The 18,210-nt window shown below is 42.5% G+C and overlaps 1 protein-coding gene across 3 annotated transcripts in view; it reads left to right on the top strand.

Annotated features, from left to right (window-relative positions):
- HTT (huntingtin) overlaps positions 1 to 5,359 on the top strand; it is an 81,104-nt gene extending 75,745 nt beyond the window's left edge. For all 3 annotated transcript variants that reach the window (XM_063157463.1, XM_063157465.1, XM_063157466.1), the window contains one exon: positions 355 to 5,359. In XM_063157463.1, coding sequence (XP_063013533.1) covers positions 355 to 568 — 214 coding nt within the window. In that variant the 3' untranslated portion in view covers positions 569 to 5,359. The remainder of the gene's footprint in view (positions 1 to 354) is intronic.
- Positions 5,360 to 18,210: the final 12,851 nt, after the last annotated feature.

The following is an 18,210-nucleotide window of genomic DNA, read 5'->3' as shown; positions in this document are numbered from 1 at the left end:
TGTGCAGACAAAAAAATGGCCATTTGTCATGTTTGAGACATCCTAATGAGTCCCAACCTCAGCAGTGCTCTTTGGCCCTCAGCAGTTGCTGATTGCATCATTTGCTCCAATGGATAAAGAAAACTACTGCTAGCTTGAAATTAATTTCTGAGGATAAGAAATTGTGGGATGTTAAGGAAGAAATGGGATTTATGTAGTAGCAGTTAATGGCCAGATGACAGCATTTGCACTTGAGCGTTGTTGGTGAAATTAAGAATAAGGTGTTTTAATGGAGAACAGAATTTAAACTAAACTCTGTGCTAAACCAAAAGAGAGACAATGTCTGTCATTTTATGACCTTAACTTGTATTTCAGTCTTCCACATATTATCAGCAGAATGGGGAAATCAGAGCAGGTGGATGTTAACATCTTCTGTTTGGTGGCCATAGACTTCTACCGGCACCAGATCGATGAGGAGCTGGATCGGAGAGCCTTCCAGTCGGTGTTTGAGGTGGTGGCATCTCCTGGAACCCCATACCACCGCCTCCTGACCTGTTTGCAAAATGTCCACAAGGTCACAGCATGCTGAACATCCTGATGTGTAGCGGAACTGCATGACTAGTGTTGGAATATGAGTTATGAGGAATGCAAGATGAAGAAAATACCTGGGGTTGCATTTGTGATAAATACGGACCTGTCGGTTTTCCTTCCAGCATGCATGGACAAGTGCTCTGCAGCACTGGAAATCACCTGAGAAGTCAAGTGTAGTTGTTGTTGACACCAAACACCTCTAAGTGGAATGAAGTATGTCAGTGTTTTTCAAGTGATGGTGGGGACTAAAGAAGTCACACATCCAAGCTGTAAAATATGAGCTAGTACCACATGCAAGGTATTTGGTATTCCTCTTCTTCCCAATATGCAGCTGAAGCCACTGTGGTGCAGCAGTAAAGCACTGACAGACTGTTATTGCAACATGCAGTCATTAGCCAACTTCATAGTTTTATGTACCTGTATATACTGTTGTGTAGTACAGAATAGAATTTGTTTCCTAATGTCTCTCCCAAACAAGGAAAAGAGAAAACGGCTTTTATGATTTACACTTCCAGCATGTAATTTCTCTCTCTGGATTTTCTGATATCCAGTGGTGTATGTGTTGGTGATACCAGAGATATAGTGCACATACGTAACCACACGTTTTTCTTTTTTCTTCTCAGGTTTTCAAATTTGAGTACAGTATATCAGTGAAAGAAATTTTAACTTAAATATTTCTATATTATGTACAGTATGTAAAATTGTAAGATGTGTGGTGCATGAGCTGTGCTGTAATTGGAGATGAACAAAAGCCATGCTACTGAATGTCTTGACATCTGTATTGTCCTCATTTTTTTTCCTCATTCTCGAATTCATGTTCCTTTTGGAAATCCATCTTAATGTACAGATTACATCTTGTTTTGCATCTCACTTTTTCTTAAAGTGCTTTAAAACTGGAATATGTTGATTAATTTGTCTTGAGAAACTGTACTAAGGAGGCATTCTTGTGATCCATTTTACTGTAGCTTCTTTGTAATTCCTTAATTTTGAGACATAATGGTAAGAAAGAGGACTAGTCACTCTGGATCAAACTTTAGATACTTAAGAAACTGTTCTTATTTGCTGCACAGCATTTTAAGAGACAAAATGGTGCAAGCTCCCCAGTAGTCAACAACCATTTGACCTTTCCTAACTGAGACCATGGAGTCATCTGGACCACTCTCATGTGAACAAATATGTGGTAGCAGTAAAGAATCAGAAGGCTGCTGTGGTCTACTTTGGGACTGGCTAAAGTGTTAGATTACACAACCTCTTTTATTACCTGTTGTATCCATAATGCTTTAGACACAAACACAAATATCCATGAATTTCAGGACACTACACAGGGCCAGATTTAGCTTTTACTCACCACCCAGGGAATGCCATTGATTCCTAAGCTTTACATGAGGAAATCTAGCACAGCATTTGTCTTTAGTTGTACTTAAGTCTTTCATTATAGAGAAATGATACCTTGGTTCTCAGTCAGATCCTACATTCAACCTCTCTTCATTTTCTTATCACACCTTTTGGTGACACTTGGAAAAATGAGATAGTGTTGTCAGGAGGAGCATGTACTGTATGTATTTCTGTATATAATGTATATGTTGAAATTATACACATGTGACAACATTTAATGTATACAGATGTGTATATTTGTATTTATTAAACCCATGTATTTAAACTAATTCCAATCTAGACCAAAAATTGTTGCTTCTGCCCTTAAATTGATTACAAAGGAATTGTCCACTGCTGTCGCTTCCTTTTAGAAACTGGTAGAGGAAATTGATAGTATGGGCAGTAGAAACAACTGTAGATGTTGCTGTATTTAGCTCTCTACAGGTCTTATTATCTAGAGCAATTATTTCAGTCCTAAGTTGGGTTACTCTTCTTCCTTGGCCCACAGCACTGTGGTGATTTTTAAAATAAACTGAACAGGGTTTCAGAAAAAGGTTTAATAAAATAGATACTGTTTGAAAGTTTTTGTGTTATATTGGAAATTATCTTAATTCTGATAAAAGTCTAATTCCAGGCAGTGAAATATAATGCCCTGTGTTTGCATTAAGGGGTAGTATAGATCACTCTTCCCTTTTGTAATCACCAATAATCGTTTTGTACTGTAAACCCACACACCAGTCAGTTTTTGTATGATATATAGTTTAAGTGAAGATATTTTTGTAAGCTATTTTCCAGAATTTAAAAATAGATTTTAATATATTTTTTAAGCATCAGGTTAGTCAAATTCTCACCATATAACAGTATATGTTGTGTTATGAAACTGTTAAATTCTTCATAATTTTAAGCTCCTCATGATTAACACAGACCAGCTGATTACTTTACCTTGGGATCACAGGAGCTAGACCCTTTCTGAAACTTTCCAAACCAGCTTGGGACTTGCTATAGAATCTTTCAAGCCAGTGAAGAAATACATTGAATTAAGCAGTCAGCACAGTTGGGTTAAAACATTATAGATGTGACAGACTCCCATTTCTCAAATGCCTCTTGCCAGCCTTAGAGCAAGAATTTGCATTGCCTGTTTCAAGACAAGCTCTAGAGCTGATGCACTCAGTTCTAACCTCACACAGATTCACTGGGAATAACTTCATCTGTTTTAACCTCTCCTGGAGGTTGTTGTAGTGTCTATACCTCCTGTAATGTGTCCCAAGTGTCTAAAGAAGGGCACCTCCTCTTAGGAAATCCTCTGTGACCTGAAGGAGTTGGAGCTTAAGGGTCTTCCTAGTGTGGGAGCACACTGCAGTAGTGCTTCAGTTCAGACATTTCCCTGCAGCACACTTTCCTCTCTTCTTCCTGGACATTCTTTCCACACCCTCATTTCTTTGGGAATGAAATCATACTCAGAATCATTCCTGTCTGCTTTTAGTGACACAAGCCATGAGGTGTGCCATAGGGGTAGTAACAGCAGAACAGTGGCCGTTAAGGGATTCTGATGTTCCATTTAAAGGAAATAAAAATACTGCTTGTCCTTTGAGACTGACTCTATGCAAGATTTTATTTCACAGTGTTTTTAACTTGCTGTAAACAGAAAGCTAATTCTGAAAACCAGGCTGTTCATATTTTCATTGAGATCAGGGTAGAAATATGTTTGGTCTTTAGACATACATTTGTTGTCCTGGCTAAACAAAGCAGAAGCATCTTTAATGTGCTTTGCAGTAGAAGTGGCTTCTTTGCAGCCTTACAAGATGAGAGGTGTGGCATGACTGGGAGCATACTTGAGACAGATTAATATTTAAAACTTCAGTTACAATTCAGTTGTCAAAGAAACTGCATTACTAAATCTATAATGTGGCCCTCCCCTGAGAACACTGTATGCCAGCCAACTTGTTATAAATGGCTTTTGGACCAGCTACCCACTGACCTATTGAATAAAGTTTGCTTTGTGTTTCATTTCAGCCTGCCCCCTCCCTTGTGCTGAGTGCAAGAATGAGGAGTTGCAAACAACAACTTATTGTAAACCTGTTCTTATTTGTGGGGTTCAAAGTATTTTCTTTACTATTTATGTTGTTTTCCGGTTGCAATTGAATGTGAGTTTATTTAAATCTTCTCTGAAGTGTATACTCAGATGTCATTTCTTGCCTAAAGCACCTAGCAAATGACTGTGTGTTACTTTTGCTTTGGTAGGAATGCCTTCTTAGCACCAAGACATTGCTTGTTTTTTAACACCAGCAGCATTCCAAAAGCACTGAGTAATGACTGGACAAATTTTGGTCAAATGAAGGGAGGAACAAGTGGAACCTTTTGGGATAAAAGTAATTTGTTGATATCTAGCAGCTTGCCTTAAGAGCATTCTGTCTTGTCATTCTTTTTTTAGTGGCTGTTAACTATATAGCAGATAAGGACGTTGTGTCAAAAGCACTGCAAAGACAGTTCTCCAAGAGCAGCAGACCTGGTTTGTCTTAGCATTTTGTGGAGCTGTCAGGGCTGGGCATTTATGCTTCCATAATAAAAGAAATTTTAGGGTATAATGAGCAATAAATAATAGCAATAAGCAGTTTAATTAAATTCAGTTCTTCAGGATCTTACCCAGTCATTGAAAGGGATGGGAGAAGACGGGGAACTAAATGAGTACATTCATGGTGTAAATCAGATTTTTTCCAAGTACAATCTCAACTAAACTTCCTGCTAAAGGTAGAAATCAGCTGAGGGGCAATGGAGGTGCTTTGCTCTTAAAACAGTTTTGGTTATAAGGACACAATTGCTGAAAGTTACAAGAGGACAAAATACTTTGCTAGTTTTTAAGTAGTTTAAATGTTTTAAAGTGAAAACAAGCTGCTGTAAAAACTAGAGTAAGCAATGTAGCAAAATTTGGGGGAAATTAATGATGTTAATTTAACCTAATACAGAGATTTCGGGTGAACTCATTGTGCATGCTACCTAAGTATCCATTTAAAATCTTGAGAATCCCACAGTCGTACCCAGGAGAGCTTCTACGGTATACCTTGATAAAGTTTTTAGCTGCATTCAGGTAACTGGGTATAAATGCTGCAGAGCATTTGTGAAGCATGTGCTGCTTTAGTCATGTGCATTTTGTGTGAGTTTATCATTCCCATCAGTCTATGTGCACACACCATCCAGCTGGATAAACTTGACAAGGATAAGGTAACGCACCCTGTGGTGGGATAGAGTTTGAGGGCAATGATGAGCAAAAGCTTGGAGCCCCAACCTGAAAAGCAATTGTACTCAAGGGAAAAGAAAAGCATATAATTTTAGATGTATGTTTAAGTTTAAAAAAAAAATGCTGAAAATACTGCACATTGAAACGAAAAGAGAAAATAAAATGCAACTATTACTGTAAGTGATTTTTCTCTGGTTATTTAAAAAGAAGGCCTTGATGCGTTTTACTAGTTTTTCCCTAGTATCTCTTCTTTCCAGCAACTATCAAATACTGAGTATTATTAAGATATGCAAGAATACTTGAACTTTCTGCAAATGTAGCCATGCTGCACAATCACAGTGCTGTTTGCAATTAACCAAGAGCTATCACGGCTGAGCTTTTAATTGTATCTAACAGTCATGCTTGCCAAAACTTCTCTGGGATTCTAGATGAGATCAGAAAAGGCAAAATTCAAGTGTACAGCTGTATTTGTGAATGAGAGTGTATTTATCCACAGCAGTCCTGGGGAGGGATAATGTTACACAGGAGAAGAAATGGTTTAACTTGCTGAAGCTTGGTTTCCCAGCTGTTGGGCTTGCATCTTAAAAGAAATTTCTGGGTGGTCCTGCTGCTGAACACTGGAGGATCTCTTGCAGTACTCAACGGCTCAGAGACATCTTGTTTTGATTAACTTTGCAGCTCTTGGCTGTTCCCTGGAAACTCTGGCATAAAGTTTGAAGTAGTAGCTTAATGTAGAAAGCACGTGCTGGTTTTGTCCTGAGTCAAAGTAACTTCTTGTACATCTTGTTGTTCCCTGTCTGCGTTGGTGGCGGCTGATCGGCCGCTGTGCCACCTTTGAGTGCAGCCGTGAGCTGGGGGACAGAGCTGGGCTGTGGTAAGTGCCTTTGTCTGCAGAGCTGGACACTTGCTGGAGTCATAAAGCCTTCATTGTTTTGTCACTCAGAGAAGAAAAAACATTTAATTTCTGGAGGTATTACCCCTAAAGATGAATTGCCAGGCAGAGGCAGATGAAGCATTGCACTTAGCAGACTAGCACTTTTTAATTTGCTAGAACTTTTTTGCTTTCCCCACTGCCTTTCCTGCCCTGTATAGGTATTGTGCTTTTTTTCCTGCTTTTTCACAGTGCAGCTGTAAAGAATATTGCAGCCATCATTTGGGAATTGGCATGGCTCCACCCCAGTTACAAGACAAAAGGCTTTGATTGCCTGTAGAATTAAACATAATTATACCATAAGTTTTGCATAACTGTTTGAAGAGATGAAAAGATTTGTAACTTGTAGGTTTGTTAAAAACTTGGAAGTACGAACATGAAAAAGTTAATACAGTTTATATAGAATGTTATCTTCGGGGTGAGCCAAGCCTTCTGCTCTTCTATTGCAGCCATAATTCCACCTTAATTTTGTTTCTGATCTTTCCCATGGTGTACACATCCAAATATGGCAGAACAGTCCCTTACCCCAGGTGCTATTTTCTTACCCTTCAAGCTGCAAACGTCATGGGTAGATTTTGATCAAGTGCAACCTTATTGTTTTATCTCATTATTTACATTTAGGAGTTCTTTCAGCCAGGCTGCAGTGTTTGGGCTCCAAGCTAAATGCATCCCTGAGGGCTGGGTTTGACCATGCACCAGATGCCCACAGAGCTGTGAGCCAGATTAAGTCAGACCATTTAAATACAAAATTTTTGCTAATCTAGCTCATCTTGAATTCTATGCACTGTAAAACTTCAAGTCAGTGTTGAAATAACATCTCCAAATTAGAATCTTAGTCTTTTCCACCCCTTTCTTCCCCTGAGGAAGAGGCACTGAATGTGTTTCCATCCCTGTCTTGCTGTTAAATGGCTCTAGGATTGAAGCATCTGTCTTGTCCAATGGAAAGGCAAGTGTAAAGCTTGCTCACTTAACTTTTCTTGGTGTGTCTTGTTAATGTTGACATTTCAAATATCATCTTTGGCATTTGATTTAACATCTATGAAAATAACACGATTCATTGTTTAACTTTTATTTCAGGCAAGTTTGGGCAGATACTCGTAATTACACTTTGTTCATAGCAATTTTTCTTTGCCTTCTTAACTGCCTCTGACTACCACTGTTTTAAATGAACACTGGATGCTGCAGATCTGGGAGGTATTTTTAAGTGCTTTCCAGGCTTCTGATCCTTCCATCTCTTGGTAATGTGGCTTAAGCTCAATCCTTCTCCTCCTGTCTTCTTTCCTCTGCCTTGGCTGCCAGAGTAAATATTTCACCTGTTGAATGCTTTAAAATAAAAGTTTGTATGTCATCAATAGATTGGTATGTGACTAACAGGATATGGCTAAGTGATCCAAAGTACCTGGAGTTTATTAATTAATTGGAAATCCTGAAGAAGTGAACCTTTAGAAGGGGACCAAATAAACCTGCAAATTTTTACTACCTAATGTAGCAATCTAAGAATATTGTTCAGATGTTTACATTCATCATTACCAAAATCAAATGCTTCCACAAATGTTTCAATCTATACTTTTGCTGCTTTGCTGCTTTTGTGGTTGTCTTGGGGATGGCTCTGTCTGTGCTTACTGAAGCAACATATTTATATACTGCAGTTAGTTAAATGTGAGCTTGTGGATAATACCTGTTCCCATTGCTGTGTGATCTGATAGCATTAACAAAAAAAGTGAGAAACGTGATCTGGCAGCTGGGACACTTGCAGGCAGCACTAACAGTAATGGTGAAAGGACCTGCTGCTTCAGAAAACATTATCTGGGACCAAGTCACATTCTCAGTGGTAAACAGAGGCTTGTGTTATGCTGACAGGTTAATTTTCCAGCTCTCCCACTGTGGGGTTGCAGAGTATCCCTGCATGGGAAACATACAGCAAACCTGGTCTGATTCCAGTTGAGTTGTCTCAGATGACAGGATGAAGCAAATCTATTTCTCTTAGATCCATAAAAATCCAAAGTGCACATTGTACCTGTGAAAATAATGATGAGTCCGGGGTGATGCTGGAGCATTGCAAGAAGTCACGTTGAGTTATCGTGTTACACTTGAAAAGATTGCTGCCCCATGGGCACTGGGGAAAGCATGAGGTGCTCAGTTTGTTACAGTGAGACTTGGAGTGCCCAAAGTTCTTTTGTGTTTTTGCTGATGGGTTAAATATCATCAAAAGTGGTTATTAATTATTAACTTAGTGAGGTCTGCCTCTCCTTGTCTGTGCTGCTTTTGTTCTCAGTTTGACTGCATTAACTCTGGATGAAATATAAATGCCAGTCCCAAACTAACAATGATTAAACTGTATTATTCTCTGTAGCTTAATTGCATGAAAAAAAAAATCAGGACAGGAGATCAAATTTATTATTTCATGTGTACTCAGTCATGTTTTATTGGCTAAAAAATCTCATGTAGACAGGATAACTTTAGAAGTTGAGTAGCATAAACAAGAATTTAGCTCTAAATTACATATTTTGAAGAGATTTTCAAAGCCTGTCATGAGATGGGCATGCATTCAAAAGAAAATAATTAAAAGTTAACTTTTTACAGGGCCCAAAAAGGGGTAGTGATGAGGGTTGTCTGACATATGTTTATTCCCTTGTGCTTTTCTGCTCTAAAGCTCCAGGATGTGATGCAGGAAGAAAGGATAGGATTAGTGCAGCAGCCTGGTGTGTGCTTTTTGTGAGTAAAGGACCTTTTGTCCGCTGAGGGCCAGTTATGGACAGGGAAAAGTATCCATGTTTGTTTAAAAAAAAATCCTAACCACCCACAGTTGCATGGTTCATTGCTGCCTGCTGCAGGTCATTACTTTTTCTCTGTGCAAATATATGATACATCATCACTGGCTATATCCTATAGAATATATCACAGTCCAGGCAGACCTTGAAGAGGTCTCCTTGGAGAACAAACAGCTGTGGTGCACCCAAGGACAGAGAAGCATTTACGATACTTTTAAGGACATTGCAGGACAGAGCCAGCATGGTTCCTCCTGGGAAAGTGAGGCTTCATGTAATGTGATTGCAAAATTCAGCCCAAGGACCAAGGGATGGTAGGAAACAGCATCTTCTCATTCCTCACCTTCAATGGCTTTGTCCCCCTCACCATATCATGCCTGAAGATGCCTGTTATTAAAGGTGTGAGAGCATTTTTGATTGTTGTGTTTAGCTTTCTCTTGCACTCTAGGTGTTTATAGAGCAGCAAGGGAAAGAAATCCATTTTCAGTAAGCTGTGGTAGTAAGTTTATTGAGTTTTGAGTGGGTCTTGGGTCTGCACAGAGACAGGAGCGTTTGTTGTGAAGTTGTTTGTTGCATGAATACATCAGTCTTGAAGGCAAAGAGTTCAGAGTATTAAAGTCTGTGCTAAAAGCTTTTGGCATAGAGTCCTGATGTTCCCAGCAGCAGCAGAAGTTATTGCCACCTTTTTTGCACCCCAATATTGAGAGATTTTATTCATAAATCATCCAATCAGCTAAAACCACGATTCTAAAACATTCTTCCTACAGCCCTCTGAGCTTAATTCTAATGTGTGAAAGTAGTGTCAGTTCTTACACAAAATTTACCCATGTAGTTCTATCTGTTCACACAAATAGTTCTCTCTGATCTATCTAGAAATGCAAGCAATGTTCTGCTGTTTTCATTATGTCTGGAGCTAAGTTAATTTTGTGAAAGATATCAATACTGAACTTTAAACTAGGCTCTAGGGCTTTTTACTGGCTAACACAGTGTCTTAAGGCACTTAAGATATATTTCTACTTAAAACTAAAACTTACACTCTTACTTTCATATATTATTATTTTATATAGTTATACTATATTATTAATATGTGCTTTAATATATTTCAGTTTCTCTAAAGGTTCCAATTCAATCCCTGCATTCCTTTCTCTCTCTGAGGGACTCAGAGAGGTTTTTATTTCATGCATTCCAACATAAGTTGAAAGAAGGTTGCAGAACTTGAAACTGCTTCTTAGTAGTGTTCTTTTTCCTTCGACTTAGACCTTGAGTGTTCCTTTGTATTTGATTATGAAAAGAATAAATACTTAATTTTTTCTTTGAACTACAATTTTCCCTGTAAATTACTATTCCAGAGTCAGCCAGAACTGTCTTTATTCTTTTTATACAGGTGCCTTTCATCCACTTGAGGAAAGCAAATATGCTTTTTTTTCTTCTCCTGAAAATCAAAAATACTAAAAGTTTTTCTCCTTTTTCTAGTTACAGTTGCATCTCCTCATATTGCTGCATTTTTCTCTAGTGAGAATCTGATGATTTGAATTTTCACAGGTATTATTCTTGCCTTATTTGGTTTCTTGATCACATTCCAGAGAGTTTCTTCTTTGAAAAGGTGTTACTTTTAAGTTACACAATTTTGGTGTACCAGTGCCCATTGGAAAATTCAGGCTTATCAGGCACATGTGATGGTGTTCATGGGGTCCCAGCACGAGGGGAGAGATGAGAGTCTTGAAGGCTGATTGATTATTTTATTATATATATTATATTAAAAGAAAATGATATATTAAAACTGTACTAAAAGAATAGAAGAAAGGATTTCATCAGAAGGCTAGCAAGGAATAGAAAGGAATGGAATGATAATAAAATCTTGTGACTGACCAGAGAGTCCAAGCCAGCTGACTGTGATTGGCCATTAATTAAAAACAACCACATGAGACCAATCACAGATGCACCTGTTGCATTCCACAGCAGCAGATAATTATTGTTTACATTTCATTTCTGAGGCCTCTCAGCTCAGGAGAAAAATCCTGGCAAAGGGATTTTTCAGAAAATATCATGGTGACAGGCACTGGTTTCCCAGATCCTCCTGCTGGGGGACAGGAGTGATGCTTGTTTCCAGACCTCAGGAACCTCCTCTGATGGCCACAGCCTGTGTGACATCAGCCAGCTTCCTCAGCCCCACGGATGCATCCCACACCATCCTGTGTTTGCCTCTCTTGTCTAAATGTCCCCCAGTTTCATTCTCCCCCACTGAGGGTCAGCCTTCCTGGCTCCAGACCTTCCCATGGGTGGAACGGGGATTCCTGGATCCTCCACCAAACTTGGTGCTCCTGGACATGAGCTTTGGTTTTCATTTTCCTTTCAAAAACATGCTTTAATTATGCTTTTAGTACTGAAGAAGAATGCTGAGGCCAGGCTTTTCTCCCTCAGCCCATGAGCCCCCATCCCTGCAGGTCTGCTCCACACTGGGGCTCCTGCCAGCAGCCTTTGAGGGACAGCCTGCCAGGGACTGTTGGTGACAGATTAAAACCTCAATTCACAGCCAGGTGCTGAAGGGGCCTCTTCCTGAGCTAAAGGCTTTTGTAGCTTTTCCAGTTCACTTTAAGCACTGCTGCCTTTCCCGCTCGCACGGTTTAGCTTTGACTTTCTTCTCCTTATCTGTCACTAGAGAGTAATTGCCCCTTTCATAGGGACCTTGCTTTAACCTTGAGCAGCAGTTCCCGTGGCACCTGATGTGCATTAGGAACTATATATACTGATGAAAGAGTGAGGTACAGTCCTAATGTCTTCCTTGATGTTTGCTTTTTAAATCTGTTTCAAGGAGCCCTTTCAGATGGGACATGAAAGCTCCCCCATTATTATAAAATTCCTTATGAAATATTTTTGTTTTGAAAAAAGACATTTAGAATAGTAGGGTAAAAGCATAGTCTTATCAGGCTGAAGCTGGAATATCCAAGCTGTTTCCAGTTGCTCTTATCTGTGCTTTCATCTGCTTCTAAACATCAAATGGGCATTTCATTATTAAATGCACACAGAGCCTTTCATTCTGGGGGATACTCCTGCACACACTTCAACGGGGATTTTTGCAGTATCTGGTAACTTACAAGCAAAAGGTAGATGTTTTTATGACAGGGAGTGCTGTGCTGAAGAGGGAGAACTTTCCTTTCAGGACATGGTTGAGGAGACCCACTGAATCAAACTATGAGTAAGGTTGGAAGGGGCCACAGTGGGGCATCTGGTCCTACCCTGCTGAAGCAGGATCATCCCAGAGCACATGGCATGGGATTGTGTCCAGATGGTTCTGGAATATCTCCAGTGAGGGAGACCCCACACCCTCTCTGTGCAATCTGTTCCAGTGCTCAGAACAGTAAAGTTCTTCCTCATATCCACGTGGAACTTCCTGTGCAACAGTTTCTGCTCATTGCCTCCTGTCCTGTTGCTGGCACCCCTGAGCAGAGCCTGATCCACCCTCTTGACACCCTCCCTGCAGGAACTGGCAGACATTGATGGGGTCCCCTCTCAGTTTGAGGCTGATCAGGCTCAGCTCCCTCAGCCTTTCCTTACAAGAGAGATTCCCCAGTCCCTTCATCATCTTTGTCACTGGACCCACTCCAGGATCTCCATGTCTCTCTCGTCCTGAGGAGCCCAGAACTGGACACAGCACTCCAGATGTGTCCCACCAGGGCTGAGCAGAGGGGCAGGATCCCCTCCCCCGACCTGCTGGCACCACTGCTCCTCCTAACCCACCCCAGGACCCCACTGGCCCTCTCAGGCACAAGGACACACTGCTGGCCCATGGACACCTTGTGTCCACCAGGCCCCCCAGGCCCTTCTCTGCAGAGCTGCCCCCCAGCAGGTCAGCCCCAGCCTGGGCTGCTCCATGGGCTTGTTCCTGCCCAGGAGCAGCACCCTGCATTTGCCCTTGCTGAACTTCAGAAGGTTCCTCTCTGCCCACCTCTCCAGCCTATTGAGGTCCTTCTGAAGGGCTGCACAGCTCCCTGGGGCACTGGCCACTCCTCCCAGCTTTGTGTTGGCAGGGAACTTGCACAGGAGGCATCTGTTCCTTCATCCAGGCCATTGATAAACAAGTTAAACAACACAGGGCCCACTATAGCACACTGGGGGACACCAGTGGTGACAGGTCTCCAGCTGGACCCTGTGCCACTGATCATGATCCTCTGGGATCTGCCATTCAGGCAGTTCTCAATGCACCTCACTGCCCACTCACACTGCCCTCACCTCCTGAGTTTGCCTACAAGGATGTCATGAAGCCCTGCTGAAGTCAAGGTAGACAAAATCCATTTTTTGTCAAGGTAGACAAAAATCTCCCCTCAGCCACACAGGCAGTTGTTCCTTTGTAGGAGGCAGTCAGGTGGTCAAGGCTGATTTTCCTTTAGTGAATCCATGCTGGCTGCTGATCACCTTGTCTCCCATGTGGATACACTCACAGGAATAGAACTGAGTTGTTGTTCTGGAGCAGGTACCTTTTTGTGCTTGCACCCAGTGGCAAATGTGAGCTGTTGTATCTATCTGTGCATACAACCAGAAATTCAGAATTGCTTTGTGAGTGGAGGGCACAGTGAAGGCTCCTGGGCTTTCTGCCTCAGCTGGACTCATAGGAAAAGAAATGGGTGCAGAAAGTGAGCTTTATTCAACTTACAAGAGTAAAGCTGCAGAACTGCCAGACATGCAGAAAAGGGAAAAGCAAGAAAAAGAGTAGATGTGTTGTTGAGGGTAATGAGCAATGCACATTCTCTAGCAGGATTAGGATGGGAACAGGAATAGACTTGCCAAGCTAAGGGAAAATCCTATTTTTGAAAAATGAAGGGAAAAAAAAATCCTTTAATGAGTTTTGATAGGAAAATTGACAAGTATTAACATGAATCAGGAAAAGTGGCAGTTAAATGGCCAAGCTATGCAGGATGTTCACAAATCTTCAAGATGAACTCAGCAGTGATTAAGGAGAATAAAAACTTGAGCAAAAATGTTGGAGAGTACTTGAAGTTGGTGTTAGCTCACTAATGTCTGTGATTCCTGCTGCTGCTGTTTGCACCAGTATAAACTGGGCAGATGTGAGCCCAGTGATCCCTGCAGTGCTGCCCTTCTTGCAGAACCAAGGCCAGGATGAGAAGCCCCAGTGAGGAGCAGGGTGTGCTGGTTCTGCCCAGCACTGCACTGATGCAGTTGTTTGGTAGAGCATGGGTACAATAAACTTCCTTCTGCCCAGAAAATCACACATGGATTCTCCTGCCCATCTCCCACAGCCTGCAGGGCCTATGGGGAACCTCTGGGAAGGAAGGGATGCAAGCAAAGGAAATTTGTGAGCTCAGAGACATAATGGAAAGTGCTTTGAGTAGTGCTCCTGTGTTTGTGCAAAGGAAAGACACAAAGACATCGAGGAAGTAAAATGCAATAAAATGAATAAAGTTAGAGAAGGGACACAAGTGGTGGCTTGGAGAATCAGACTGTGCAGGTAGTAGTGCAGAGCAGCAGAAGTGATCAGTGGAGAGCACAGCAGTGCCAGGGAAAAGGAAAAAGGAAATACTCAGGGAAAGCTGCACTGCTGCCATTAGCACAGAGGGCAGGGATGCAGAGAGGGACAGGTGGGGTCCAGGGACTGCCTCTGCCTGTGTGAGAGAAGAGAAACTTGCAGGAAGCTGAGTGAAAATCAAGTGACAGTGTGACTGTTGTGTGGTAAGGACAGAATAAGTGGCATACAGGGAGTTTGGGAATTTCAGCACGCTGGGATTACAGTCATGCCAAAAATACAGAACTGCTTAACACATGTGAAAGTAGGAACCTGCCTATGTTAAACTGTGGCCAAATTGTTTTAGCAACACATAGCCAGACAAAACAGATACTAGTAATCCATAGAATAGTGAAAGCAGCATCATGAATTCACTACTTTCTCTAGGCTGAAAGTTCCTTCAGTCACCTCCTGTGTGATGCAATAGCTGCACCTGATTAGCAAAAAATAAATGTGGAGGGAAGGAAGCAGCACAGGAAAACAGACACAGCCCTGCCTTTGGAGGGCACAGGGGTGAAGGCAGCAGCAGAGAATGGGGTTTTATGCAAGTTCTCCAGGGAAGGCAGGGCTTTCCCATGAAAAGCCTTCTTGACCTGAGGCCAAAGACTTCAACAAAGAAGAGACTTCTGCTCCTGATACTACCTTTTTTTCTCTCTCTTTTCTTCCCTGAAGAAAAAAAAGGACTGGTGAGTGATCTAAGATTAAAGGTGCAGTGTTGCAATTTTGGGGCATTATGTCAGTTGTGAGAGATCAGACTGTGAATTAGGGGAAAAAAGTCAATTCAGAGGCATTACTAGAAACCCCTTTATTAGAAAACCCAGACATAATCTTTGATAAACCCATGAATATTTGCCAAGCAAAAGAAATTCCCCAGTGCATATGAAAGCTTAAGAGACAGCAGGCAGTGCTCTGAGCATGATGAAAAATTAAAACCATTACCAGAGAGAGACCTGGGGTAGTATGTCCTGCAGAGCTAAAACACTGATCCCCAGGGAGCTGCAATGCAAGCCAAGCAGCAGCCCCATTCTGGGGGAGAAAAAGAGGCAAAATCTGCCACAGATTGTGTAGTTTTGCTGCAGGTGTACAGCGTGGGCCAGGAGAGGAGGGCTGGCAGGGGGAGCTGATGCTGCTGCAGCAGGAGATCATCAGCCTGAAAGGAAAATTGGGCTCTTGTGGAGCTGGATGCTGTGTGCAAGCCAGTGTGAAGTTAGCAATACTGAAAGGGATTCACAGTCAGGAGAAAGGAAATAGATGAAATTCAGGGTTAAAGCTGTACATTTATCTCTGCAGAGGGAAGATTGCAACAAGCACACATAACAAATGGGGAAAGTTACAGTTTGCTTGCTAGGATGTTAAGAGACGGTGCCATCCTCCTCAATCCATGGGGAAAATTATTGCTGTGTTTGGGGAGTCAGTGGAACAAGGAGATTGCTTAGCAAGATAGCATAAAGTAACCAGAGAACTCAGTTTTCAGCTCTGATTCTGAGAAAAAGATTAGTCTTAGCTAAATTCACCTTTTAGTGGTCAATTTATGGGTAAGTACTTTATACTGTCAGCTCAGGCTCTGGAATTGCTGTCCAGCACTCTTGGAGACACACACCCTGTGGATGAAGCTGTGTCTGAGAGCAGTGTCCCAGCCTCCCACTCCAGGCCCTGGGATGGTCACAAAGGGCAGAGAGATGCCAACAAGGCTGTGGCCAAGCTCTGCCCACCTGTCCCTGCAGCTGTACCTGCTTGCTGTCAGCAGTACAAACCCTAGGAACACCCAGAGCCTCGCCCTGGTTTGCTTCCAAGCTGGGCTGCAGCTCTGGGAAGGCTCCTTTCACAGTCTTTCACACCGGGAAAACCCACCAGAAGCCCTGGGTGATGGGGGTGGAGAGGACAGCAGCTGCCTTTCATCATGTGCCGTGCTGGATTGTGTCCAGGCAGTTTGTCAGCACTGCCCACAGGTACCTCTATCCCTACCCTTAGTTACCCACCAGTAAATCTTCTCTGAAGCATTATTATGAGTTACTTAAATCTCTTCTGCTGCTTTTATTTAGCCTGGTTTGAGTTGCCAAGCAGCTTATTACACTTTGCACTAAACCCAGAGCAGCTGTGCAAGGCGACCCCCAGGCCATGCGTCCAGCCCTGGGATGGCAGGCACAGCCTCTGGTGGGTTTGGAAAGGTTTGAAATGTTTTGTGGAACCCCCCATCATGTCCTGGTCACTGTGGGATGCTCCTGCTGAGCCCAGCCTCTGGCTGGGGCTGGGATGATCTCCAGCCAGCTGCAGCATGGCCAGACCCAGAGCTGCATCCCTCTGGTGTGGGGGAATTCTGCCTCTAGCTTCAGTCAGCATTTCCAAGTCCTGTTAAACCTGAATAACCACAATCCAGGACTCTTGCTTCAAATACAGTGAGTGAAAATGAGGGCTCCCAAAGCTCTAGTGAAGTAAATTTTTCTCTTCAGGATACTGCTCATGCACCAGGATTTTCTTTTCCTTTATGAAAGAAATGGATGTATGGATTATAGTTGACAGTGTTAGTGTCGACTCTTCATTTTTATACTTTCACACTGACTACTGCAGACACTTAAAGGTTTGTGTGAAGGGTGTATTTACAGCTATTCACTCCCAGCACTCTCACAGGGAGGTTTCAGTATGCAAAGATCCCTACTCTCCCATATTCCAACAGCCAGTGACTGCCAGGTCCCATCTGCATTAAAAGTCACATTTGTTTTAAGTTAAGCTTTTTAAAGTTTTTTTAAGTTAAGTTAGTTAAACTGAAGTTAAACTTTGAAATCTACTTAATTACACTGGTGTAAAACCGTTTGTGGATGCTCCTCTGTGCTTTAATTGAAATCTGATTTGCAGTGTTTTTGCTTTTGGAAAAGCTGAATCTGTTTAAGAGTACCCACATGGGTTTGCAATTGGTTTCAATACATAGAATTAAAACCAGGTTTTGCTTAAATTGCTGCAAGTTTTAGTGCAAACAGGGCCTCTGCAAAACTGAAAATCCCCCAATTATTCTGGAGCATTTCTCTCCTCTGTGAGACTGAACGTTTTCATGTGTTTTCATGAGCGCAGTGTGGAGGTTCTCCAGTATCCAACCTTTTCCTGAAACAAGCAACCTACTTTGAGTTTAGCAGCCTCTCCCCTGCCCCTGACTGGCTCTTGTGCTTCCAATCAGGCTCAGAGGAAACATTTAAACACGCAGCCCCTTTGCTCAGCCTCCCTGGCTGTGCTCAGAGCAGGAATGAGCCATGCAACTCAGCCCAGGTAAGGCCACACTTCACCATCCCCATTGCAGCCACGTTACATTTAACAGGTTCTCCCCCTCTAAGCGCCCTGATTTACTCTTTGCCCCCTCGCTGCACAAAGAGAGGAGGAGAGTAAACCCCTCCTGTGCCCCAGGAAGGCAAAGGCATGGTGAGAGCACCTTGCACCCAGCTGCAGCTTCACCTAGTGCAGCTCCCAGCAGCAGCTGTCCTGGAGGAGAGCTGAGGGCTGGGATCGGAAAGGTGCCAGGTGCTCTTGAGCCAGCCCAGGTCCTTATCCCACTCTGCACAAGGCTGGTGAGGGTCCCTGGGCATGTGGCAGCTGCCCTGCCCACCCTCTGTGCAGCTGGGTGCTGTTCCATCAGCACTGTGTGCTACAGGGGCAGGGCTGCCACCCACGGATGAGGACGAGCAGATCCTTTGAAAATCCAGGGGAGCACCTCCTAAAAACCTCCTCTCCTCCATCTCCACATGCTGTTAAATTGCCCTGATGCCTCAGTGTAATCTTCTGGCTGCCCATGAATTACTCAACGTGGCATGCTGGATCCTTAGCTGCA

This window comes from Melospiza melodia, chromosome 5 (genome assembly GCF_035770615.1).
Source record: "Melospiza melodia melodia isolate bMelMel2 chromosome 5, bMelMel2.pri, whole genome shotgun sequence".
Lineage (NCBI taxonomy): Eukaryota > Metazoa > Chordata > Aves > Passeriformes > Passerellidae > Melospiza > Melospiza melodia.
This window is presented reverse-complemented; position numbering and strand designations above follow the sequence as displayed.